Here is a 26,347-nt window from a genome sequence, read left to right on the forward strand (position 1 = left end):
GTGTGTATTTACTTAAAAAATCTTTAAAAATTCTTTAAAAAATATAAAATAATCTGAATAGCCAATGCCTGCACATTCAAATGGGTGTCTTGAAGAATGCCAACTAGACTGAATAGATATTTCTCTTACAGGTGTTGTGCTGAAAAGATATGGGGAAAGACAAGGCAACACGAAATTGTGAAAAGCTGACATTTCATAGGTGTTACGGATACCGGTATCCTGCGTGTATTTCTTATCTCTCCTTCTCCCCTCACAGGTGACAATCGTCATCCCCCAATCAGAAGACACCTGCTCCCTTTCCCCATCACTTTCCCTTGGTGAAAACCCCTGTCAGTTGTTTTCTCATGAGTTCAATCTCTCTGTAGATCTCTGGTTTGGTTTAGCAACTACATGTCACTTTGTGTGTTACCCTGTGAGTATTGTTTTGTTATGGTGTTTGACTGTTTGTTTGATGGTGGGTAAAGGGGGTACCAAGACAAGTTGCCCATGGGCCTACATTACCCGTAGGAATACTTTGTCTAAGAACACTCGTTAGAACTGGACGGGACCACCCGCTGTAGGCTAGTCTAGCTTAGGGGTGTTTTTTTATATTTGTTTCTTTCCTTGGGTCCAGCTCAGCCCTTTTTCCTGCCCCCCTTTACCGTGTGTTTACCAAATAAACCATGAGTGTTTGACGGTAATTTAGTTGTCTGTGGTTTCTTTTCTCACTGTTACTTTTTCACTGTTATAATTTGCATGAGTTGTTAGGGGTCTCGATACCCCCCCCAACACAAAAGAAGTTATCAATGTGATAACATGATCCATCGGTCAAGTAAACAGAAAGAAAGCAATTTAATGAACAAATATTCAAACATTGATAACACATTTTACAATCCTGTTTACCTGGTATGAATTGCAAATGTACTGTATATGGTAACAGCCTGGTGCTTGTTTCAGTGAACCCAAAATAAAACATCAACATTTTAAAAGAGACAGAAGGGGGGGTCTACTGTATGTGGTTTATACATTAAGCCAAAGTGTGTGCAAGTACACATGGCTCCTGTATATTTGTGTGTCTGCTGTGAAAGAGGGAGAAAATAATGTTATTTTCTTCTCAGACCAAGAGAGAGCGAGACAGTTCTGGTGGGAAGATGTTGAATCACTTAGGAGGACTGGAGACTGGGAAGTAGGATGAGTCATCATCAGTCCCCAGGCACTGTGCTAGACATCTGAGTTACAGGCCTGCCACTCTCAGGAGCTGAGACCGGGACTGTAGGGGAAGGAGAGGGACTGGTGGGTTGAGCGACCCAGTGACTTTATAGAATGTTTCAAACTTGTCTACACTTGAGACAACATGTTCTCTTCATACAAATATTCCCTTGTAAAGGCTTGATACAAATCTGTTGTATATTCTATATTTGAAATTCTTTAAATTTGCCAACATTTGCCTTGATGACAGCTTTGCACAGACTTAGCATTCTCATAACCAGCTTCATGAGTTAGTCACCTGGAATGCATTTCAAATAACAGGTGTGCCTCGTTAAAAGTAAATTTGTAGAATTTCTTTACTTAATGCGTTTGAGCCAATCAGTTGTGTTGTGACAAGGTAGTGGTGGTATACAGAAGATAGCCCTATTTGGTAAAGGACCAAGTCCATATTATGGCAAGAACAGCTCAAATAAGCAAAGAGAAAAGACAGTCCATCATTACTTTAAGATATGAAAGTATGTCAAACCTGAATATTTCAAGAACTTTGAAAGTTTCTTCAAGTGCAGTAGCAAAATCCATCAAGCGCCATGATGAAACTGGCTCTCATGAGGACTGCCACATGAAAGGAAAGCCCAGAGTTACCTCTGCTGTAGAGGATCAGTTCATTAGAGTTACCAGCCTCAGACATTTCAGCCCAAATACAGTGGGGAGAACAAGTATTTGATACACTGCTGATTTTGCAGGTTTTCCTACTGACAAAGCATGTAGAGGTCTGTTATTTTTATCATAGGTACACTTCAACTGTGAGAGATGGAATCTAAAACAAAAATCCAGATAATCACATTGTATGATTTTTAAGTAATTAAATAGCATTTTATTGCATGACATAAGTATTTGATACATCAGAAAAGCAGAACTTAATAGTTGGTACAGAAACCTTTGTTTGCAATTACACAGATCCTACATTTCCTGTAGTTCTTGACCAGGTTTGCACACAATGCAGCAGGGATTTTGAACCACTCCTCCATACAGACCTTCTCCAGATCCTTCATCTTTCCGGGCTGTCGCTGTGCAATACGGACTTTCAGCTCCCCCCAAAGATTTTCTATTGGGTTCAGGTCTGGAGACTGGCTAGGCCACTCCAGGACCTTGAGATGCTTCTTACGGAGCCACTCCTTAGTTGACCTGGCTGTGTGTTTCGGTTCAAACAGGTGCCATTAATACAGGTAACGAGTGGAGGACAGAGGAGCCTCTTAAAGAAGAAGTTCCAGGTCTGTGAGAGCCAGAAATCTTGCTTGTTTGTAGGTGACCAAATACTTATTTTCCACCATAATTTGCAAATAAATTCATAAAAAATCCTACAATGTGATTTTCTGGATTTTTTTTCTTATTTTGTCTGTCATATTGTACCTATGATGAAAATTACAGGCCTCTCTCATCTTTTTAAGTGGGAGAACTTGCACAATTGGTGGCTGACTAAATACGTTTTTGCCACACTGTATCTGTCCTTTGGTCTGAGTCCAAATTTGTCTTTGTGAGATGCAGATTGGGTGAACGGATGATCACATGTGTGATTCCCACCGTGAAGCATGGAGGAGGTGTGATGGTGTGGGGATGCTTTGCTGGTGACACTGTCAGTGATTTATTTAGAATTCAAGGCACACAACCAGCATGTCTACCACAGCATTCTGCAGCGATACGCCATCCCATCTGGTTTGTGCTTAGTGGGACTGTCATTTGTCTTTCAACAGGACAATGACCCAACACACCTCCAGGCTGTGTAAGGGCAATTTGACCAAGAATGAGAGTGATGGAGTGCTGCATCATTTGACCTGGCCTCCATAATCCCCCGACATCAACACAATTGAGATGATTTGGGATGAGTTGGACCTCAGATTGAAGGAAAATCAGCCAACAAGTGCTCAGCATATGTGAAAACTCCTTCAAGATGATTGGAAAAGCATTCCAGGTGAAGCTGGTTGAGAGAATACCAAGAGTGTGTAAAGCTGTCATCAAGGCAAAGAGTGGCTACTTTGAAGAATCTCAAAAAATACTTTTTGGTTACTAGATGATTCCATATGTGTTATTTCATAGTGTTGATGTCTTCGCTATTATTCTACAAGGTAGAAAATAGTAAAACATAAAGACAAACCCTTGATTGAGTAGGTGTGTCCAAACGTTAGACGGTATTCGAGCACGTTGTTCAGCTTTTCATGACCTTGTAAAACACATTTCACTGCACCGACAGTATCTGGTGTATGTAACAATAAAACATCTTATTATGTATTTATGTGCTGCCGTCAGCCATATCAGATGATCCTCCTCAGAGCCAATCGTAGACATATTTCCTCCTTCCACTTTTTGAGAAGGGAAATATCCTAAAGATCTATTTCTGCTGCAGCTCCCCTCATAACTCCTGACATAAGTAGCTGAGGACAAGTGTTGGCTGGTGGTTGTGCTACTGGACATCCCCCTGGACGCACAAACAGACCCCCAACAGTCAGATCTGTGGCAGCTCCACCTGCGTCAGTTACACCAGGCCATGGAGTGATAGCAATTATACTTTGTCACCCACAAGCAAAATAAACACGGCACCTTTCAATATTCAAAATCAATGTATTAGAAGAGCGAAACGAACATGAACAGAAAGGTTGAGGCTGGACGCGTCTAATCAAAATAGTTTGGATTTGTGAAAGATGTTTAATACTGCAATGGACCAAATCAGGGTCACACAGAGTGATTCTTGGCAGTCTTAAACAGTTATACACGTCACACACATGGCTATGGGCTTAAAACAAAGAAGACACCTGTACCATGTCAGACATAGAGTTGAAGTGTAATACATGTTTTTGTATTAACTAAAGGAATAAGAGGAAGTGAATCTCTGACTACATAAATAAGAGGAAGGGAATCTCTGCAGAGCCCATGAGCTGGTGTTCTCAGTGTCCAACAATCCAAACTGACTACATTAATAAGAGGAAGGGAATCTCTGCAGAGCCCATGAGCTGGTGTTCTCAGTGTCCAACAATCCAAACTGACTACATTCATCTTCAGCTAGTAATACTCCCTCTGTCTCTCAGCTTTGCCCCCCAAAAAAATGTTCTATCCATTAACCAGGTGTAGCCATTTACGAGGTCAGAGGTCAGTTCAAAGCACACACATACACATGTACGCATACAGGCACAATGTCAGTCTGGGTAATGTCAGTCTTGTCACACCCTGATCTGTTTCGCCTGTCTTTGATTGTCTCCACCCCCCTCCAGGTGTAGCCCATCTTCCCCATTATCCCCGTATATTTATACACATTTTTGTTTGTCAAGTCAACCAGCATTTTTGTTATCAGCTTCTGCTTTTCCCAGTCTCACTATTTCTCTCCCTCCTGGTTTTGAACCTTGCCGGTCCTGACTCTGACCCTGCCTGACCACTCTGCCTGCCCCTGAGCCTGTCTGCCGACCTGTATCTTTGCCCCACCTCTGGTTTACTGACCCCTGCCTTGACCTGTCTATTTCCTGCCCCTGTTGGAATACTAAACCATTGTTAATTCGACATTGTCTGCATCTGGGTCTTACTTTCATACCTAATAAGTCTGGGTAATATCAGTCTGGGTAATAATTTCTTTGTGATCTTAACTTTTGTCATAAAGGAATGTCTCGCCCACACGAAGACCTATGCATTTTTATTACACTCTATTGATATAAAGATTTCCTGACACATAGGTGTTTCCTTTCAGATGTAATTAATACAGAAACCTGGTGTATTCAGTAAGGTGATACCATCAGAAAGTTGCAGATAGAAATGCTGATTCGATCCACTATTCAACTTGACAGACAATTCTATTTGTTCTGCGCAATTGATTTCTATCTGACCGTTCTTCAACGTTGCACGCTTCTGAACAGGCCCCTGATGCCGGGTTGGCACCAGTGCTCCAGCTTGGTGAGGCTGTTCCTTCTGTTTCGGCCTAAGACTGTGGAACTGCTTTACTTATTATCCAAACCCGATCTTTATTCAATTGCTGTTAACTACACAAACTCTCTATTGTCTTACACCACTTTTGGTCATTCACTTCCTCAGTTTTTTTCTTATTTATGGTAATTTTCATCAGCGCTAATTGAGAATGCATTGAGTAGACCGTCAGCTGACATAGAACTTAACGTAACGTGCAACCCATGAATACTGTGCTTGACCTTGTATTCTGAACATTTACAGTACCGTAGATTGACAGGTTTTACAACCAGGTATTATCTCATCTATAGTTCATAGTCCCTCCGCCTCCTGCAGACACAAACAGAAATATTCAGACCTTTCCATGGACCAGAATTCTCAGAACGTGTATAACACATTTGTGAAATTGCCCCACGAGACTGCGTGACCCCACAGCCACTCAGCAATTCCACATCATGCGTTACGCAACTCTGACACAGGTTCTCCTCTCTTTATGTTTGACTGCTGACATTTACCATAGACTAATGCCGGCCACTCTAAACCCAATCACAATTGAATCAAGACAGTCCGATGTAAAATATCTATTGAAGTATTTATTAACAATGTTCCAGAAACCTTAGCAGCAGGTTGCTGGCTTGTGTCCTAAAAACTATACAAAAGAATTTACACCCAGGAGAGATCAAATCAGCTTCGAGAACCTTTACACATTCATTTAGTAACACATTGATATATTCATATAAAAACAGACAAAAACATCACCAGCTTTCATGACATCAAACTGACAAAAACCAAAACTACTCTATTAAAAAAACGTGATGTTTTTGTGCAGTAGAAAATTAAAAACACTTGTGTTGTTCTCTGTGGTATAAAAACGTGGGAGGTTAGAGGTGTGTGTCTGCGATGGGGATGCGTCGTAGTTCTACTATCTGAGACGGGGCCGTACTCCCACCGTCATGACTCCCGTGGATCGACTCGTTGTCGCTCAGATTAAGGCCCGATCCTGACAGGGAGACAGAGACAGCGAACGTCAAGAATCACTTATTAATAATTCTGTCATCTCTGGTCCAAGGCGTAGTGCGCGTTCATCCACTACTCTCTGTATACTACACCGTGGATCAGAGCTATGATAAATGTTTGACATCATTCAGTGTTAACTTAGAGACTCGTTAACAAAACATCAAGTCATTTGTTCTTTGTAGACCGAAGATTTCAAGATCAACACCTGCTGCAGTGTCCTGTGCGAAAAGAGACTGATCAATAATCAACATTTTATGTAAAATAGCATTTTCAACATTACCAAAGGTATGAACAATGGAGTATCCAAAATAGCACCCTATTCCCTATATATACCCCAGGACCCATGGGGCTCTCGTCAAAGTAGTACACTATTAAGGGAATATGGTATTGTTTGGGATGCACCTATTATGAAAATATACAGGTCCATTAAAATGTCTGCATACTTTCTATCTGGTTCAAGAGTGGCCAGGATTGGTTGTTTTTTACCCATAATAATCACCCCCCTCTATTCTGTTTAACCTTGAAGAAAATAGGAAATACTGTAAGTAGTTGGAGCGCTTCAGGTGTTCCACAACAACCAAAGGGGGTCTTGGAGGAACTCTGATGAAGACATAATAGCAAATATTTGTGTTTATACATTTTTCTTTATGCTTTTCAATCTTGTTTAACCTTGATTGGTTGATGTTTGACCAGTAAGAAAGGTAATTAAAATGTAAATGCCACCCCATCCATACCTGTATTCCTCTTGAGGCTGAATGTTGGGGTGTACCGATGGGTGATCGCGTTTCTCTGGCTTTCTCTAACTCATCCTCCATAACAACTGCCTATTAGAATACAGCGCACACAATCCACGTCACAGACGGCAGAAGAAGGTTTAGCGCTCCTCTCCCCGAGGCTTTTGTTTACGGTAACATTACCCTCTCTACCCAATCCACTCTCATTAACACCTCTGACTCCCTCCAAGTCCGCTACCGCCAGGGAGACTTTTAATTTAGCATCACCACGGCAATGGACAAGTGTTTTTCTGGGTGTGGATACTGGTGTGTATTCTTGGCCCACTCCCAGGGGCCCGGTTAGCACTGAGGTGCCAGATTAACCCGTTTAGCATGGGGCCCTTCAGGGGCTTGGCTGGCCACCACGAGGAAGGGTCAAATCCTTTTCCATGATATGGACACGGCTACCAGGCTTGACTGGTATACAAGTTAAATGTCACGTCTCTTTCCATGGGGTGTGTTTCTATGAACAGAGATCTTAATTGGTGAGAGAGAGAAGGAAGGTTACTAAAACTAACAGGTGTCCTCTCTAAAGAATCCAACCGCAGTGAACGTAGTAGCTATGTGTGGCGAAGAGACGTCCCATCTAAACTGTATGAGGATGTCACGCTACATGTCATGACTCTTTCACAGAGCACTGACGGCTTGGTCACTACGAAAGACCCATGACATCACCATTCTATGGTTTCGCCCCCAATGGAAGCCTATTCCCTTTATAGTGCACTACTTTGGACCAGGGGCTATATATATATATTTCATACAGAAAAAGTACTGAGCACCACTTGGCATGTGTTCAGTTGGGTCCACCACTTGTTATTCATGCAGCATGAAGCGATTACTCTGTGACTTGAGAATGGGAGGGGTGATATATCAGTCTGCTGTTAGCCCCTTATCTCATTAAACCTTGATGACTGAGGAAAAACGGTTCCTAAGGGTGCAGGATTAAAGCTCTGCAAAGGAGTGATTGAGCAGGGCCAGCAGTAATGGCTACACACATGCAAACAATACAGGCATGCACACACACACACACACACACACACACACACACACACACACACACACACACACACACACACACACACACACACACACACACACACACAGAAAAAAACACACAAAGGTTAAAAGCCATATGTGAGTCACCCATATTCCAGATAGAGAATGTATGCTCAAGTACAAATTGGACCTTTAGTCTACGAGGGAATAAGATTTGTATGATATTCCAAGTTTTCCCATGTCACCCTGCCTCTCTGCACACTCCACTGGCCTCCAGTCTAAGCTCGCATCCACTACAGGACCATGGTATTTGCCTATGGAGCAGCAAGAGGAACTGCCCCTCCCTACCTTCAAGCTTTGCTCAAACCCTACACCCCCAACCCGGGCCCTCCATTCTGCCATCTCTAGTCTCTTGGCCCTCCCACCCCTATAGAAGGGCAGCTCCAGCTCATCCAAGGCTAAGCTCTTCTCTGTCCTGGCACCCCAATGGTAGAACCAGCTTCCCAGGACAGCAGAGTCCCTACCCATCTTCTGAAAACATCTGAAACCCTACATCTTCAAAGAGTGTCTTAAATAATCCCACAGCACCCCCCCTCCCTCACACCCCCTCCTCACACCGACCCCTCCAAAAAGGCCTTTCCTGAACTAACACTTGACTTATTTTCCCCCTTACTAGCTCTGACCCAGCTGATAGCTACTTTATTGAGGAAACATATACTTGCTATGATTGTGATATGTGGTTATCCGTCTCCCACCTAGCAAACTTCAGATGAATGTACTGACTGTAAGTTGCTCTGGATAAGAGCGTGGGGTCAATGACTAAAATGTAAAATGTAAAAAATGATGTATACTGAGTCATTGTAACTTTAGCCTACGAGGGTATAAGATGTGATTTGTATTTATAGTGAGTCATTGCATTTTTCACTTCTCCCATGACACCATTATGGTGTTGAGGAGTAGGACAAGGAGTTTTTCCTGAGCATGTGACCTGACCAGGAATAACTCTGGGCTCCAGTTATTGGCTTCATATTGATGGCTGATGAGGAATACGTGTGCAGGATTTGCAATAGGATCCATCCCAAATGGCACAGTATTCCCTACAAAGTGCACTATGGGCCTTCGTCAAAAGTAGTGCACTATATAGGGGGTTGGGATTGATGTGGTAAGGGTTCAGTTTGTGTTTTGCCCACTACCTGTTTATCTGTGTAAACGTCCAAATGCCAAATATAAAAAACCTTGAAAAAAGTAGTGCTTTACATAGGGAATAGGGTGCCATGTGGGACTCAGCGATGATGATTCTTACCAGTCTTTAAGGCAAATATGAGGTCATCAAAGTCCTGGGACTCATCGTCGGCCACTAGGTTGGTGTTGATGAAACCTCCGTCGGTGGCGTAGGCTCCGCCCTGAGGGCTCTGCTTAAACACACTGCTGGGCTGGCTGTCCAAACGCAGAGACGCACGCTCCCAGTCCGCGGACACCTGCCACACACACACGCACACAAGCACACACAGCCGCAGAAACGCGCAGACACACACGTTTACAGACTGAATATGGTATTATCAAAGACAGCCACTCCAACAAATTTCAACAAGTTAAAATAACAGACCCTAAAGTATGTCAGGGTTCCATTTCTACAGTGCCTTTTATGAGCTAACATTTAGAGTGTCTGGATGGCCAAGTGGTTATCCTCAAGGCGTTTCATAGACAACACTAACCAGAGATGAGCGTGTAAATGGGTCACCTAAATCTCCATAATTAATGCAATGACACACAACAGGCCCATTCTGGCACCAAGTCCGCTCTGGGTAGCAGAGAATGGGCCTGTGAGCCGTGTAATCACGTCTGAGACATGGAGGGTCACACAGAGTCTGTTGCCCAAGCTCCCTAAAGGGTTAATGCAGGATGAGGGGTCACGTGGGCCTCATACAAAATCAGGCTCTGAGCCTGCTGCTGATATGAGTATGAATATGAGTATGAGTATGAATATGAGACAGAGAGAGACACAGAGAGAGAGAAAGACAGAGAGAGACACAGAGAAAGAGAGAGACACAGAGAGAGAAAGACACAGAGAGAGAGAGAGACAGACAAAGAGAGAGACAGAGACACACAGAGAGAGAGAGAGAGAACGAGAGAGAGAGAGATCACTGAATGTCTACAAGAGTAGTGAAGGAAAGAGAGTTCAGCACCCTCCCAGACAGCTAGACAGGCAGACAACTAGCTAGACAGACAGTCTACTAGTTAGACACAGGTAGACAGACATGTATACAGTTAGACACAAACAGGCAGACAGACATACAGTTAGACACAGGCAGACAGACAGGTATACAGTTAGACACAGGCAGACAGTTAGACACAGGCAGACAGGCATACAGTTAGACACAGGCAGGCAGGCATACAGTTAGACACAGGCAGACATGCAGAAAGACAGTTAGACACAGGCAGACAGACATACAGTTAGACACAGACATACAGTTAGACACAGGCATACAGTTAGACACAGGCAGACATGCAGAAAGACAGTTAGACACAGGCAGGCCAGGTGTAATAGCTTATCTCAGTGTTTCTTCATCTGGTCCTGGGGAACCTAAAGGGCTGCACATTTCAGTTTTAACCCTAGCACTACATAGCTGATTGAAATGAACAACATATCATCAACAGCCAGACCGACAGCTGGTGTACTAGCCTATCTGAGCAGGCCTGTAATGACAGACAGCACTGCGTAATTGTCTATAATGGGTACAGATTGTCTAGATCTTGGTGAATTAGGCACCACCAGGCACCAGTGGATTTGTCATATCCGCTCTGAAGGGGGTTGACGAGATGCCTCCCATGTACCAATCCCCTCCGCCTCTCTCGCCCCTCTCTTTCCTTTCCACCTCTCAATTTTCTCTCTTTTGTCTCCAGCTCCCTCCGCTCTGCTGCTGGGATGGACCCCAAGGTTCCAAATCACAACATTTGTGTTCTCAAAACAGGATTAGTCGATTCCTACTTTGGAAAAGTAGTGTTCCCAGGAGAAATGACATAACATCTGCCCCCCCCCCCCTCTGTCTCCCCAACACTGGGCAGGGGACAAAGGGGTATGGGAGGTAAGGGTAAAGCAGACTCAGAGCTTTGGTAACAGTGGTCAGCCAGCCAGTCAGCTAGTCAGTCAGTCAGTCAGCTTGTAGGGCTTGAACAGGGCTTCTCACTCTTTCTTATCCATTTTTCTCCATAGTTTGGGGCAGTGAGGGAGGGAACAATGGCAGAGCAGGGGAGAGGATGTGTGTTACCTCCTCCATGGTTCTGATGAGGTTCTGGGTGGACTTGTTGATCTCCCCCCCTATGGTGGCGGCACCCCCTCCCTGGTAGGCGGAGTCTGGACTGCCCTGGCCGTTCATCTCCACCGTGTAGCTGGCCTTAGCTGGCCAACATAGCTGGTTGTGCATCAGGAAGTACACAGCAAACACGTACAGGCCCTGGGGAGAGGGCACAGGGCAAAGGTCAGGGGTTATGTGTGTGTGTTATTGGAGGAGGTTAGGTCACAGCCCTACACCACCCTGGGAGAGAGGACATAAGAGGTACAGAGGCTCAGCGCTAACCAGCCAGCTTCATGTGTTGTGCTGTTGTCTCTACCTTTTGCCCTTCACGCTGTTGTCTGTGCCTAACAATGTTTGTACCATGTTTGTGCTGCTATAATGTTTTGCTGCTGCCATGTTGTGTTGTTACCGTGTTGTTATGTTGTGTTGCTGCCATGTTGGGTTGCTATCATGTTGTTGTCATGTTGTGTAACTACCACGCTGTTTTGTCTTGTGTTGCTGCCATGCTGTGTTGTTGTCTTAGGTCTCTCTTTACATAGTGTTTCTGTGTCTCTCTTGTCGTGATGTGTGTTTTGTCCTACATTTGTATGTTTAATCCCAGCCCCCACAGGAGGCCTTTTGCCTCTTGGCAGGTAGTCATTGTAAATAAGAATTTGTTCTTAATTGATTTGCCTAATTAAATAAAGGTTGAATAAAACATTTAAAAGCTAGCTAGGGAGAGAATGATTTCAGTAGCATTTAACAAGACAGATACAAATCAATTTATAGGATAATAGAAGACAAAAAGAACGTAAATTATTAAATGAGCGTGAACGACGACATTACTAAACTCAATCAGGGACATTCTAAACATTCTACAGCCTCATCTCTAAAATGTATTAAATACTTTTATCACCCTCATCAATCTATACACAATACCCCATAATGACAAAGAGAAAACAGGTTTTTAGAAAATGTTGCATAGGTATTAAAAATAAAAAACAGAAATACCTTATTTACATAAGTATTCAGACCCTTTGCTATGAGACTCGAAATTGAGCTCAGGTGTATCCTGTTTCCATTGGTCATCCTTCAGATGTTTCTACAACTTTATTGGAGTTCACCTGTGGTAAATTCAATTGATCAGAGACAGGATTGTGTCGAGGCACAGATCTGAGGAAGGGTACCAAAGCAATTCTGCAGCATTGAAGGTCCCCAAGAACACAGTGGCCTGCATCATTCTTAAATGGAAGAAGTTTGGAACCACTAAGACTCTTCCTAGATCTGGCCGCCAGGCCAAACTGAGCAATCTGGGGAGAAGGGCCCTGGTCGGGGAGGTTTCCAAGAAACTGATTGTGTGTACATTGATGAGGGGGGAAAAAAACGATTTAATCAATCTTAGAATAAGACTGTAACGTAACAAAATGTGGAAAGAGTCAAGGGGTCTGAATATTTTTTTGAATGCACTGTACCTAGAACACACTGAAACATTTGTTTGTTTACTTGACCTATTCAATCCAGACTTACATCTCTGCAATGCAAGAAAATAACCATCCTGGACGTGAAGTAAACATCAAGCTTCTAGTTCCCTAGATGTGATAGGGCCCAAAGTCTTCTCAGGAATATTCTATCCATTCGCTGATGTTTGCCCTTCCTGTACAGATGTCCTCTGATGTAGCCTAGTAGCTTCAGAGCAGTGCTAACTAACCACTAACCAGGATGTAGGAAATATAGCCAGTGCACTGGAGCCAGCTGGCTAAAGGCTGCTCAGTGGACTACAGCATGTAGTGATGCTGCTGTGGTTTAGAGATAGTAGAATACAGCCATAGCATTAACAATGTCTATAGAGTTGAAATGGATGCAGAGAAAATACCTTCTTTGCATGTTTGCACACACAGCTGTTGTGAGCAGAAACAAACAGCCTTTTACAGTCAAAGAAACAGTCACTACAACAACAATAACAACATGGAAAATGATCCTCATGGAAAATGTACCGCATGAGGGAGATAACACAAAACATCCTGAATGAGAGTGAAACTGCCAAGTGTGCAATAGCATAGAGGCACATAAGCAACTGTGGTAAAAAAAATGCTACAGGACAGAAGCAAGTGTGATAATCAGATACTATACCAACTCAATAGATAGCTAGGATAACCTACGTCATTGAAATGATTCCTTAGGGTTTCTGAGGCTTATGGCAGCCACAACAGTAAACCGTGATCTGAAGATTTGCTATCCTAATCACCTAATTCAAGCTAATGCAGCACTGTACTTTACATTTCCTGTCTGTTGATTCCACTCTATTAATGTCCATTAGTGTTGGTGATGACATAACCTTAATGACTGTGTCAGGACACAAATATCAGTGCCCTGATCTCAATGTTCCTCATCTCCCCACAAAACAAATTGTTTTTCCTCTGTAAACGCAGACTCTCAAAGCAGAACAATTGTCCTTTAATTGTGTTCCTGCTGACAGCAACAGCTTCACAACAGGTTCAAAACAGCCTGACGCTGGCATCGCTAGGAGAGAGAACAGTAGCAGTAGCAATAGGTGTAGAGGTAGGTGTAGCAGTAGGAGTAGCAGCAGTAGGAATAGTAGGAGTAGCAGTAGCAGTAGGAGTAGGAGTAGCAGTAGGAGTAGTAGCAGTAGGAATAGGAGTAGCAGTAGGAATAGCAGTAGCAGTAGCAGTAGGAGTAGGAGTAGCAGTAGGAGTAGGAATAGCAGTAGCAGGAGTAGCAGTGGAGTAGCAGTAAAAGTAGGAGTAGCAGTAGGAGTAGCAGCAGGAGTAGCAGTAGGAGTAGCAGTAGGAGTAGCAGTAGGAGTAGCAGTAGGTGTAGCAGTAAAAATAGGAGTAGCAGTAGCAATAGGAGCAGCAGTAGTATCAGGAGTAGCAGTAGGAGCATCAGTAGCAATAGGAGTAGCAGCAGGAGTAGCAGCAGTAGTAGAGCAGCAGGAGTAGCAGTAGGAGGAGCAGTAGCAATAGGAGTAGCAGCAGGAGTAGCAGTAGGATGAGCAGAAGTATTAGCAGTAGTAGTAGGAGTAGAAGTAGAAGTAGGAGTAGCAGTAGTAGTAGTAGTAGTAGTAGGAGTAGCAGTAGTAGTAGCAGGAGAAGCAGTAGGAATAGCAATAGCAGTAGGATTAGGAGTAGCTGCAGTAGGAGCAGGAGTAACAGTAGGAGTAGCAGGAGGAGCAGTAGAAGTAGCAGCAGTAGGAGTAGAAATAGCAGTAGCTGTAGCAGGAATAGGAGTAAGACTAGCCGTAGCATTAGCAGTAGGAGTAGCAGGAGTAGCAGTAGGAATAGGAGTAGGAGTAAGAGTAGCAGGAGTAGAAGTAGGAGCAACAGTAGCAGGAGTAGCCACAGTAGATGTAGCAGTAGGAGTAAGAGTAGCGGTAGCAGGAGTAGCAGTAGGAGGAGTAGGGGGAGTAGTAGCAGGAGTAGGAGTAGCAGGAGGAGCAGTAGAAGTAGCAGCAGTAGAAGTAGCAGTAGTAGTAGTAATAGTAGCAGGAGTAGCAGTAGGAGTAGCAGTAGTAGAAGGAGAAGTAGCAGTAGCAGGAGTAGTAGCAGTAGGATTAGGAGTAGCTGCAGTAGGAGTAGGAGTAGTAGCAGTAGCAGTAGGAGCAGCAATAGCAGTAGATGTAGCTTTAGAAGTAACAGTAGCAGTAGGAGTAGCAGTGGGAGTAGCAGGAATAGCAGTAGCCGTAGCATTAGCAGTAGGAGTAGCAGTAGCAGGAATAGCAGTAGGAGTAGCCGTAGCATTAGCAGTAGGTGTAGCAGTAGCAGGAGAAGAAGTAGGAGTAAGAGTAGGAGTAGCAGCAGTAGAAGTAGCAGTAGGAGTAAGAGTAGCAGTAGTAGGAGTAGCAGTAGGAGTAGGAGTAGCAGTAGCAGGAGTAGCAGTAGGAGTAGCAGGAGGAGTAGCAGCAATAGGGGTAGCAGTAGGAGTAAGAGTAGCAGTAGCAGTAGGAGTAGCAGTAGGAGTACGAGTAGCAGTAGTAGTAGGAGCGCTCTGGAATATCTAGGTCAGATGTATTTGTTTAGAGTTCAATCGATGGTCTTGAACACAGCTCGCTTTGTAAACTCATTACATGTAGAAAAGGAAACTGTCTGTTCCAGATAAATTATTCCTGTCTTACAGAGAACACTCCCTGGAAACTAATGCTTTGTTGTGGTAGGGGTGGGGGTGGGGGCTAGTTGGCCTCTCTCTACATCTTCAGGGGATTTGTCCTGTACTGGAGCTTATTGTAGCAGGGAAGCCGTAAATGACAGGCTGTGAAACAAAGCCATGTCTTAGACAAAGACATTCGATTGATCTCCATGAAGTCTTGATATCAACTGGATAACATTGGAGGAAGTAGGTCATACCGTTGGTCAGGCTGGACATCTGATCAGATGACTTCATAGTTGGGTGTTTGTGAATGGTTCGGGTTTCTAAGCACATCATTTATTGTCATCGTGACATTCTTCCCGCAGTAGGTATCCTAGTGGTTAGAGCGTTGGACCAGTAACTGAAAGGTTGCTAGATCGAATCCCCAAGCTGACAAGGAAAAATTCTGTTGTTCTGCCTCTGAACAAGGCTCTTAACCCACTGTTCCTAGGCCATCATTGTAAATAAGAATTTGCTCTTAACTGACTTGCCTAGTTTAAAAAAAATGTCTAAAGCAGGAAGCACCAGTGACTAGAATCAATAATAAAGTGGTCAGATGAAGCAGATGCTAAGCTACAGGACTGTTTTTCTAGCACAGATGACAGATGTACACCACATCTGTCATTGGCTTCATCAATAAGTGCATCGATGACATCGTCCCCACAGTGATTGTACGTACATACCCCAACCAGAAGCCATGGATTACAGCCAGCATCCGCACTGAGCTAAAGACTAGAGCTGCTGCTTTTAAGGAGCGGTACTCTAACCCGGAAGATCCCGCTATGACCACCGACGAACCATCAAACAGGCAAAGCGTCAATACAGGACTAAGATCGAGTAGTACTCTACCGGCTCTGACGCTCGTCGGATGTGGCAGGGCCTGCAAACCATTACAGACTACAAAGGGAAATACGGCTGAGAGCTGCCCAGTGACACGAGCCTACCAGACGAGCTAAACTACTTTTATGCTTGCTTCGAGGCAAATAACAATGAAACATGCATGAGAGCACCAGCTGTACCGGAAGACTGTGTGATCACGCTCTCCGCAGCCAATGTGAGTAAGACCTTTAGACAGGTCAACATTCACAAGGCCGCAGGGCCAGACGGATTACCAGGACGTGTACTGCGAGCATGCGCTGACCAACTGGCAAGTGTCTTCACTGACATTTTCAACCTCTCCCTGTCTGAGTCTGTAATACCAACATGTTTTAAGCAGACCACCATAGTGCCTGTGCGCAAGAACACTAAGGTAACCTGCCTAAATGACTGCCGACTCGTAGCACTCACGCCTGTAGCCATGACGTGCTTTGAAAGGCTGGTCATGGCCCACATCAACACCATCATCCCAGAAACCCTAGACTCACTCCAATTTGCATACCGCCCCAACAGATCCACAGATGATGCAATCTCTATTGCACTCCACACTCCCCTTTCCCACCTGGACAAAAGAAACATCTATGTGAGAATCCTAATCATTGACTACAGCTCAGTGTTCAACACCGTAGTGCCCTCAAAGCTCATCAGTAAGCTAAGGACCCTTAACGTGTTCAAGACAAAGGAGATGATTGTGGACTATAGGAAAAAGAGGACAGAGCACGACCCCCATTCTCATCGACGGGGCTGTAGTTTAGCAGGTTGAGAGCTTCAAGTTCCTTGGAATCCACATCACCAACACACTAACATGGTCCAAGCACACCATGACAGTCGTGAAGCGGGCACGACAAAACCTATCCCCCTCAGGAGACTGAAAAGATTTGGCATTGTTCCTCAGATCCTCAAAAAACAAACAGCTGCACCATCGAGAGCATTCTGACTGGTTGCATCACTGCCTATTATGGCAACTGCTCGGCCTCCAACCGCATGGCACTACAGAGGGTAGTGCGAACGGCCCAGTACATCACTGGGGCCAAGCTTCCTGCCATCCAGGACCTATGTACCAGGCGGTATCAGAGGAAGGCCCTAAAAATTGTCAAAGACTCCAACCACATTAGTTATATACTCCTCTCTGCTACCGTACGGCAAGCAGTATCGGAGCGCCAAGTCTGGGTCCAAGAGGCTTCTAAACAGCTTCTACCCCCAAGCCATAAGACTCCTGAACATCTAGTCAAATGGCTACTCAGACTATTTGCATTGCCTCCCCCCGTTTTACACTGCTGATACTCTCTGTTATTATCTATGCATAGTCACTTTAATAACTCTACCTACATGTATATACTACCTCAACTAACCGGTGCCCTCGCACATTGACTCTATACCGGCACCCCCCTGTATATATTGCACATTCTTACTGCTGCTCTTTAATTACTTGTTACTTTTATCTCTCATTCTTATCTGTCTTTTTTTTAAGCTGCACTGTTGTTTAGGGGTTTGTAAGTAAGCATTTCACTGTAAGGTCTACACCTGTTGTATTCGGCGGATGTGACTAATACAATTTGATTTGATTTTGATGTCTGCAGCTTATTGAGCCGGGGGTCATCTACATAGAGCCACGGACCTGTGTGTCTTAATGGACAAATGACGTCTGGGAGAAAAATTGACAGCTAACAGAGACATTCACAAGGAGGTCTGAAAGGTCTTAAAAGAAGGTCTAAAAGAACAATTATGCCGCTGTCCAGTCCACCACCTAACTAATGCAACAATTGTTTGAATGTTGTAAATAAAATAAATACAAAAATAAAATTATACACTTACTTTACGTGTGTGGAACCTACCCTCAACTAGCAACAGACAATGAAGTAGGCATTAATAGTTCAAACATCTTTCAGCACATTGTCAGTTATGCAACCGTTATTAAACAAGATGTTAAGTACTAGTGGCTGTAGATCATACAACGCTGTACAGAAGTACCTGATGATTAAGTTCTCTCCATCTTACGAATGGCCCCATCTCCTCTCTCAGTCTCACCCTCTCTGATATGCATTCCCACTCTGTACTGAGAGAGTGGTCTGGCCGCCACTCTCTGGAGATACAGTATCTACGATAGTCCTCATGCTATCTTCACTCAAATAGAGCTCACACTGGCAGGGCCAGACATCAAAAGGTTGGCTTCAAAGGCAACTTGAACACCCTTCATCACACACACACACACACACACACACACACACACACACACACACACACACACACACACACACACACACACACACACACACACACACACACACACACACACACACACACACACACACACACACACATCAAGGCATGCAGGCACACGCCCACACGCATCAATAGACCAACACGCACACGCGCACACACACACACGGGGCCCAACAGTGCAGTGGCTTAAAATGATACTTAAAATGTACTCGTGGACACCATTTTTATGTCTCTGTGTCCAGTATAAGACATTTAGAGGTAGTTTTGCTAGCCAATGCTAACTAGCGTTAGCACAATGACTGGAAGTCTATGGGTATCTGCTAGCTAGAATTCTAGGCATTGTGCTAATGCTAGTTAAAAATTGTGCTAGTGATGGTTAGCAACTTCCTTCAAACCACAAGCAAAGACATAAAAATGATATCCATGAGTTCATCTGATTCTGGGGAAGTAGATAAAGGGCCTCATTGCCAAAATCTCAAAGTATCCCTTTAAGCCACTGCACTGTTGGGCCCCACATGTGTGTGTGTGTGTGTGTGTGTCCCTTTAAGGGATCAATACATAGTACCAGTGTGCCTCCAGAGAGCTATGAGCTTTGAGAAGGAGAGATGCTATTCTGCACTCACACACACTGGCAAAAACAAACCTGAGGAGAGTTACTGAACCTGAGGAGAGTTACTGAACCTGAGGAGAGTTACTGAACCTGAGGAGAGTTATTACGTCAATGTCTACACATCTGGCCTCTCAAGTATCTAGGAAGTTGCTGTATCTAAGTGTGCTGTTGTAACATTTACAAAACTAAGAAAGATTTTCCTTAAGTTTTGACAGAAATAGAGAGTCAATAAGACACACACAATGATGATACCTTACCAGCAGGAGGTTGAAGATGACGTAGAGGATGAGCATCCACAGGTATCTGTAGCCCATGTGTAGTCCTGCCCACAGCAACACCAGGGACACCAGGGCAAACAGGTACAGCACCATGGGCACCTCTGAAACACACACAACAGCGCAGAGTCACTCAAATACACAGTTAATACACGCAGACACACACCCATATAATGACATTCTTAGGTTAAATATAATGTATTCATTCTATGACGATCAGAAATTGGGAGTTTTTCCTAAAAGTTCAGAGTGTTCTAAATGATCTCTGCTCTCTGTCCAGGCCTGGCTGTGGCCCAGTATAGTGTAGTGAGCTGGGACCGGGGCAGAGACCAGAGACCAGGCCCTTTGGGCTGGTTAAATGAAGCCACTCTTAATCTGGAGGCTTTACTGTAGGTCACAGATCCTGGCAGAGGGCTGCCTGGTACAGTAAACCTGTCTCCACGCATGAACATACTCCCACAACCACGAACGCACACGTTCACTGACTGGACGCTGTGCCAAGTGCTCAGCTAAGACTGGGCTGTAGCAGTCCCTACACATGCTGGTAGGACCTAAAAGTGAGTGGTCCTGGTAACCCACATTTTATAAGGACAGAACTGACCAAAACAGATAGGGGACAGAGCCATACCAGGTAGATTATATACCAGGTAGAGAATATACCAGGTAGATTATATACCAGGTAGAGAATATACCAGGGTGATGCTTGACCAGGAAGATGCTATACCAGGTAGATAATATACCAGGGTGATGCTATACCATGATAATGATATACCAGGGAAATGCTATACCAGGGAGATGCTATATCAGGGTAATGATATACCAGGTAGATAATATACCATGTTGATGCTATACCATGGTAATGATATACCAGGGAGATGCTATACCAGTGAGATGCTATACCAGGGTAATGATATACCAGGGAGATGCTATACCAGGGAGATGCTATACCAGGGAAATGATATACCATGTAGATAATATACCAGGGTGATGCTATACCATGGTAATGATATACCAGGGAGATGCTATACCAGGGTGATGCTATACCAGGGTAATGATATACCACGTAGATAATATACCAGGGTGATGCTATACCAGGGAGATGATATACTGGACAGAATATGGCACATCATACCCATATCTCTAACCCTGTCAGACTCGGGCCCTGACTTCTTTAGAAAGACAGACGGACAGGAGAACCATTGCTATGGCTGAGCACTGGGATAGAAAACTTCTCAGAGCAGGCCTGAACCCCCTCTATATTAGCAGGCCTGAAGGTGCAGTGCATACATACAGCAAGAGAGAGAGAGTTGGGGGAAGAGATGGAGATAGAGAGAAAGAGGGAGGAAGATATGGAGATAGAGAGAGGGAGGAAGAGATGGAGATAGAGAGAGAGAGGGGGGAAGAGATGGAGATGGAGAGAAAGAGGGAGGAAGATATGGAGATAGAGAGAGAGAGGGGGGAAGAGATGGAGATGGAGAGAAAGAGGGAGGAAGATATGGAGAGAGCGAGAGAGAGAGTGTTTTGTTTCTGTGCTCATTAATACCTAGCGTGTTAATCACAGGGAGCACAAAGAGCGACTGTATAATGACAGGGATGTTGAGTGGGTCCAAGGCAGCAGCTACAGTGCCTTGCAAAAGCATTCACCCCCCTTGCCATTTTTTATTTGGATTTAATGTAATGGACATCCACAAAATAGCCCAAATTAGTGAAGTGAAATGAAAAAAATAAACTTGTTTCAAATTATTATTATTATTTTTTAAAGGTGGTGCGTGCATATGTATTCACCCCCTTTCCTATGAAGCCTCTAAATAGGATCTGGTGCAACCAATTACCTTCAGAAGTCTCGTTATTTAATTAATTAAGTCCACCTGTGTCACATGATCTGATTTGGGGCAACAGGTAGCCTAGTGGTTAGAGCATTGGACTAGTAACCGGAAGGTTGAAAGATCGAATCCCAGAGCTGACAAAGTAAAAATCTGTCATTCTGCCCCTGAACAAGGCAGTTAACCCACTGTTCCTAGGCCGTCAATGAAAATAAGAATTTGTTCTTAATAACTGACTTGCCGAGTTAAATTAAGGTATAATAAAAAAAATCTGTCACAGTATATATACACCTGTTCTGAAAGGCCCCAGAGTCTGCAACACCACCAAGCAAATGGCACTATGAAGACCAAGGGGCTCTCCAAACAGGTCAGGGACAAAGATGTGGAGAAGTACAGATCAGGATTGGGTCATAAAAAAATATCAGAAACTTTGAACATCCCACGGAGCACCATTAAATCGTTTTTTTTAAATGGATAGAATATGGCACCACAAGAAACCTGCCAAGAGAGTGCCACCCACCAAAACTCACGAACCAGGCAAGGTGGGCATTAATCAGAGAGGCAACAAAGATACCAAAGATAACCCAGAAGGAGCTGCAAAGCTCCACAGCGGAGATTGGGGTATCTGTCCATTGGATCACTTTAAGCCGTACACTCCACAGAGCTGGGCTTTATGGAAGAGTGTCCAGAAAAAAATAAACAAACATGTTTGGTGTTTGGCAAAAGGCATGTGGGAGACTCCCCAAACATATGGAAGAAGGTACTCTGGTCAGATGAGACTAAAATTGAGCTTTTTGGCCATCAAGGAAAACGCTATGTCTGGGGTAAACCCAACACCTCACAACACCCGAGGACACCATCCCCACAGTGAAGCATGGTGGTGGCAGCATCATACTGTGGGGATGTTTTTCATCGGCAGGGACTGGGAAACTGGTCAGAATTTAATGAATGTTGGATGGCGTTAAATACAGAGAAATTCTTGAGGGAAACCTGTTTCAGTCTTCCAGAGATTTGAGACTGGGACGGAGGTTCACCTTCCAGCAGGACAATGACCCTAAGCATACAGCTAAAGCAACACTCGAGTGGTTGAAGGGGAAACATTTAAATGTCTTGGAATGGCCTAGTCAAAGCCCAGAGGTCAATCCAATTGAAAACCTGTGGTATGAGTTAAAGATTGCTGTACACCAGTGGAAACCATCAAACTCAAAGGAGCTGGAGCTGTTTTGCCTGAAGAATGGGCAAAAATCCCAGTGGCTAGATGTGCCAAGCTTATAGAAATATTCCCCAAGAGACTTGCAGCTGTAATTGCTGCAAAAGGTGGTTCTACAAGGTATTGACTTTGGGGGGTTGAATAGTTGTGCACGCTCAAGTTTTCTGTTTTTTTGTCTTATTTCTTGTTTGTTCAGAATAAAATCAATTTTAATTCCAGGTTGTAAAGGCAACAAAATAAGAAAAATGCCAAGGGGGGTAAATACTTTCACAAGCCACTGTACTCTTCCTGGGACCCAGCAAAATTATGGCTGTTATACATTTTAAAACCATTACAATACATTCATAACAGATTTCACAATATACTCAGTGTGTGCCCTCAGGCCTCTACTCTACTATCACATATCGATAACACAAATCCATGTGTGCATGTGTCACGACTTCCTCCAAAGTCGGTTCCTCTCCTTGTTCGGGCGGCGTTCGGTGGTTGACGTCACCTGTCTTCGCCGATCCACCTTTAATTTGTTTTGTCTTGTTTTCCCACACACCTGGTTTACATTTCCCTCATTACTTGTCGCGTATTTAACTCTCTGTTCCCCCCATGTCTGTGTGTGAAATTGTTTGTTGTAAGTGCTTGTGCACATTTTGACTGGTGCGCGACGGGTTTTGTACTCATAATTTGTATTTCTCGATGCTGTTGGTTTTGATATTAAACTGCTCCGGTTATTACCCAGTTCTGCTCTCCTGTGTCTGACTTCCCTGCCACCAGTTACGCACCCCTTACAACACGTGTGTATAGTGCGTATGCTATCGTGTGTTTGTATGCATGTGTCTGTTTGTGTTGCTTCACAGTCCCCGTTGTTTCATAAGGTGTATTTTTTTCTGTTTTTGAAATCAAATTTTACTGCTGGCATGAGTTGCTTTATGTGGAGTGGCAATATTGTCTGCTATTATCCTGAGTGATTTGTTGTCAGACCCAGGTGGCTTGTCATTGTTGATAGACAATAATACTTTTTTCACCTCTTCCACACTTCCTTTACAGAATTTAAAATTACAAGGCTTGTCTTTCATAATTTGGTCAGATGTACTTGGATGTGTAGTGTCAGCGTTTGTTGCTGGCATGTCATGCCTAAGTTTGCTAATATTGGCAATCAAAAAATAATTAGAGTAGTAGGCAATATCAGTGTTTTTTTTGATGAATGAGCCACCTGATTCAACGAATGATGGAGCTGAGTTTGCCCTTTTTACCCAAAATGTAATTTAAAGTGTTCCAAAGCTTCTTACTATCATTCTTTATGTAATTTATCTTTATTTCATAGTGCAGTTTCATCTTCCTTTTCTTCAGTTTAGACACGATTTCTCAATTTACAGTACGTTTGCCAATCTTTTGTACAGCCAGAACCTATTTGACATTTATTTTGCCTCATCCCTCTCAAGCATACACATTTTCAATTCCTCATCAATCCACAGGAATTTAACAGTTTTCACAGTCATTTTCTTAATGGGGTGCATGCTTATTAGTAACTGGGATAAGCAATTTCATAAATGTGTCAAGTGCAGCGTCTAGTTGCTTGTCATTACACACCACGGACCAACAAATATTCTTCACATTTACAACATAGGAATCACTACAAAACTTATTGTATGACCTCTTATACACAACATTAGGCCCAGCCTTGGGAACTTTGGTTTTCCTAGATATGGCTACTATATTGTGATCACTAGATATGATGGATTTGGATACTGCTTTCAAACACATTTCTGCAGCATTAGTTAAGATATGATCAATACATGTTGATGATTTCATTCCTGTGCTGTTAACCTGAGCCAGGTTGCAGGGACTAGTTACAGTTTGAAGCTTTCTCTTGAGGGGGCAGCCTGATGAAAGCCAGTAAATATTTAAATCACCCAGAAAGTATACCTCTCTATTGATATCACATACATTGTGGTTCTGAATATAATTAGCCACACCTCCACCTTTGGCATTTCTGTGGGATTTCTGTAGATCTTATAACCATGTATTGCTACCACTGTATCATCAAAGGTATTATGTAAGTGAGTTTCAGAGATAGTCAGAATATGAATGTCATCAGTTACTAGAAAAATATTTGATTTCATGAACAGAGCTACAGATGTTAACGTGGGCTATTTTTAACACTTTTCTGGGATGCCTGATTTTCTGGCTTTACTAGGAAGCCTTGCAGAGGTAGACATGCTCTGGTTATTTCATTCATGCATGTTAACATCAGAAGCCTCTTCCCTAAGTTTGCTTTATTCGCAGCTTTTAAACACTCCGCCAAACCTTATGGCCTAGCCGTGCCTGAATCCTGGCTTAGGAAGGCCACCAAAAATTTGACATTTCCATTCCCAACTACAACATTTTATGTCAAGATAGAACTGCTAAAGGGGGCGGAGTTGCAATCTACTGTAGAGATATCCTACAAAGTTCTGTCATACTATCCACGCCTATGCAAAAACAGTTTGAGCTTCTACTTTTAAAAATCCATCTCTCCAGAAATAAGTCCCTCACTGTTGCCGCTTGTTATTGACCCCCCTCAGCTCCCAGCTATGCCCTGGACACCATATGTGAATTGATTGCCCCCAATCTATCGTCAGAGTTCGTATTGTTAGGTGACCTAAACTGGGACATGCTTAACACCCCGGCCATCCTACAATCTAAGCTAGATGCCCTCAATCTCAAACAAATATCAAGGAACCTACCAGGTACAACCCCAAATCCGTAAACATGGGCACCCTCATAGATATCATCCTGACCAACTTGCCCTCTAAATACACCTCTGCTGTTTTCAACCAGGATCTAAGCGATCACTGCCTCATTGACCGGGTCTGTCATGGGTCGTCGGTCAAATGACCACCCCTCATCACTGTCAAACGCTCCCTAAAACACTTCTACAAGCAGGCCTTTCTAATCGACCTGGGGCCCGGGTATCCTGGAAGGATATTGACCTCATCCCATCAGTAGAGGATGCCTGGTTGTTCTTTAAAAGTGCTTTCCTCACCATCTTAAATAAGCATGCCAAAAAATGTAGAAGTAAGAACAGATATAACTCTTGGTTCACTCCAGACTTGACTGCCCTTGACCAGCACAAAAACATCCTGTGGCATACTGCATTGAATAGTCTCCACGATATGCAACGTTTCAGGGAAGTCAGGAACCAATATACACAGTCAGTTAGGAAAGCAAAGGCTAGCTTTTTCAAACAAAAATTTGCACTTATCTGCTCTTATCGGCAGACTCAGCCTTGGTTTCTCTTATGACTTCCTCACCTGGTTCACGAACTACTTCTCAGATAGAGTTCAGTGTGTCAAATCGGAGGGCCTGTCGTCTGGATCTCTGGCAGTCTCTATGGGGGTGACACAGGGTTCAATTCTCGGGCTGACTCTTTTCTCTGTATATATCAATGATGTCGCTCTTGCTGCGGGTGATTCTTTTATCCACCTCTATGCAGACGACACCATTCTGTATACATCTCGCACTTCTTTGGACACTGTGTAACAAACCTCCAAACGAGCTTCAATGCCATACAACACTCCTTCCGTGGTCTCCAACTGCTCTTAAATGCTAGTAAAATGAAATGGATGCTCCTCAACCAATCGCTGCCCGCACCTGCCCGACTAGCATCACTACTCTGGACGGTTCTGACATAGAATATGTGGACAACTATAAATACTTAGGTGTCTGGCTAGACTGTAAACTGTGCTTCTAGACTCACATTAAGCATCTCCAATCCAAAATTAAATCTAGAATCGGCTTCCTATTTCGCAACAACGCCTCCTTCACTCATGCTGCCAAACATACAGTTGTAAAACTGTCTATCCTACCGATCCTTGACTTCGGCGATGTCATTTTCAAAATAACCTCCAACACTCTACTCAGCAAATTGGATGCAGTCTATCACAGTGCCATCCGTTTTGTCACCAAAGCCCCATATACTACTCACCACTGCGACCTGTATGCTCTCGTTGACTGGTCCTT

At 43.7% G+C, this 26,347-nt stretch overlaps 1 protein-coding gene across 1 annotated transcript in view; it reads right to left on the reverse strand.

Annotated features, from left to right (window-relative positions):
• Window positions 1-5,701: 5,701 nt before the first annotated feature.
• Window positions 5,702-26,347, reverse strand: part of LOC112237176 (adhesion G-protein coupled receptor V1-like) — a 225,981-nt gene continuing 205,335 nt past the window's right edge. The window contains exons 86-89 of the mRNA XM_042320335.1: window positions 19,301-19,422; window positions 11,186-11,371; window positions 9,220-9,394; window positions 5,702-6,130 (exon numbers count right to left, since the gene is read on the reverse strand). Coding sequence (XP_042176269.1) covers window positions 6,012-6,130; window positions 9,220-9,394; window positions 11,186-11,371; window positions 19,301-19,422 — 602 coding nt within the window. The 3' untranslated portion in view covers window positions 5,702-6,011. The remainder of the gene's footprint in view (window positions 6,131-9,219; window positions 9,395-11,185; window positions 11,372-19,300; window positions 19,423-26,347) is intronic.

The sequence above is a fragment of the Oncorhynchus tshawytscha genome, linkage group LG04 (assembly GCF_018296145.1).
Source record: "Oncorhynchus tshawytscha isolate Ot180627B linkage group LG04, Otsh_v2.0, whole genome shotgun sequence".
Classification (NCBI taxonomy): Eukaryota; Metazoa; Chordata; class Actinopteri; order Salmoniformes; family Salmonidae; genus Oncorhynchus; species Oncorhynchus tshawytscha.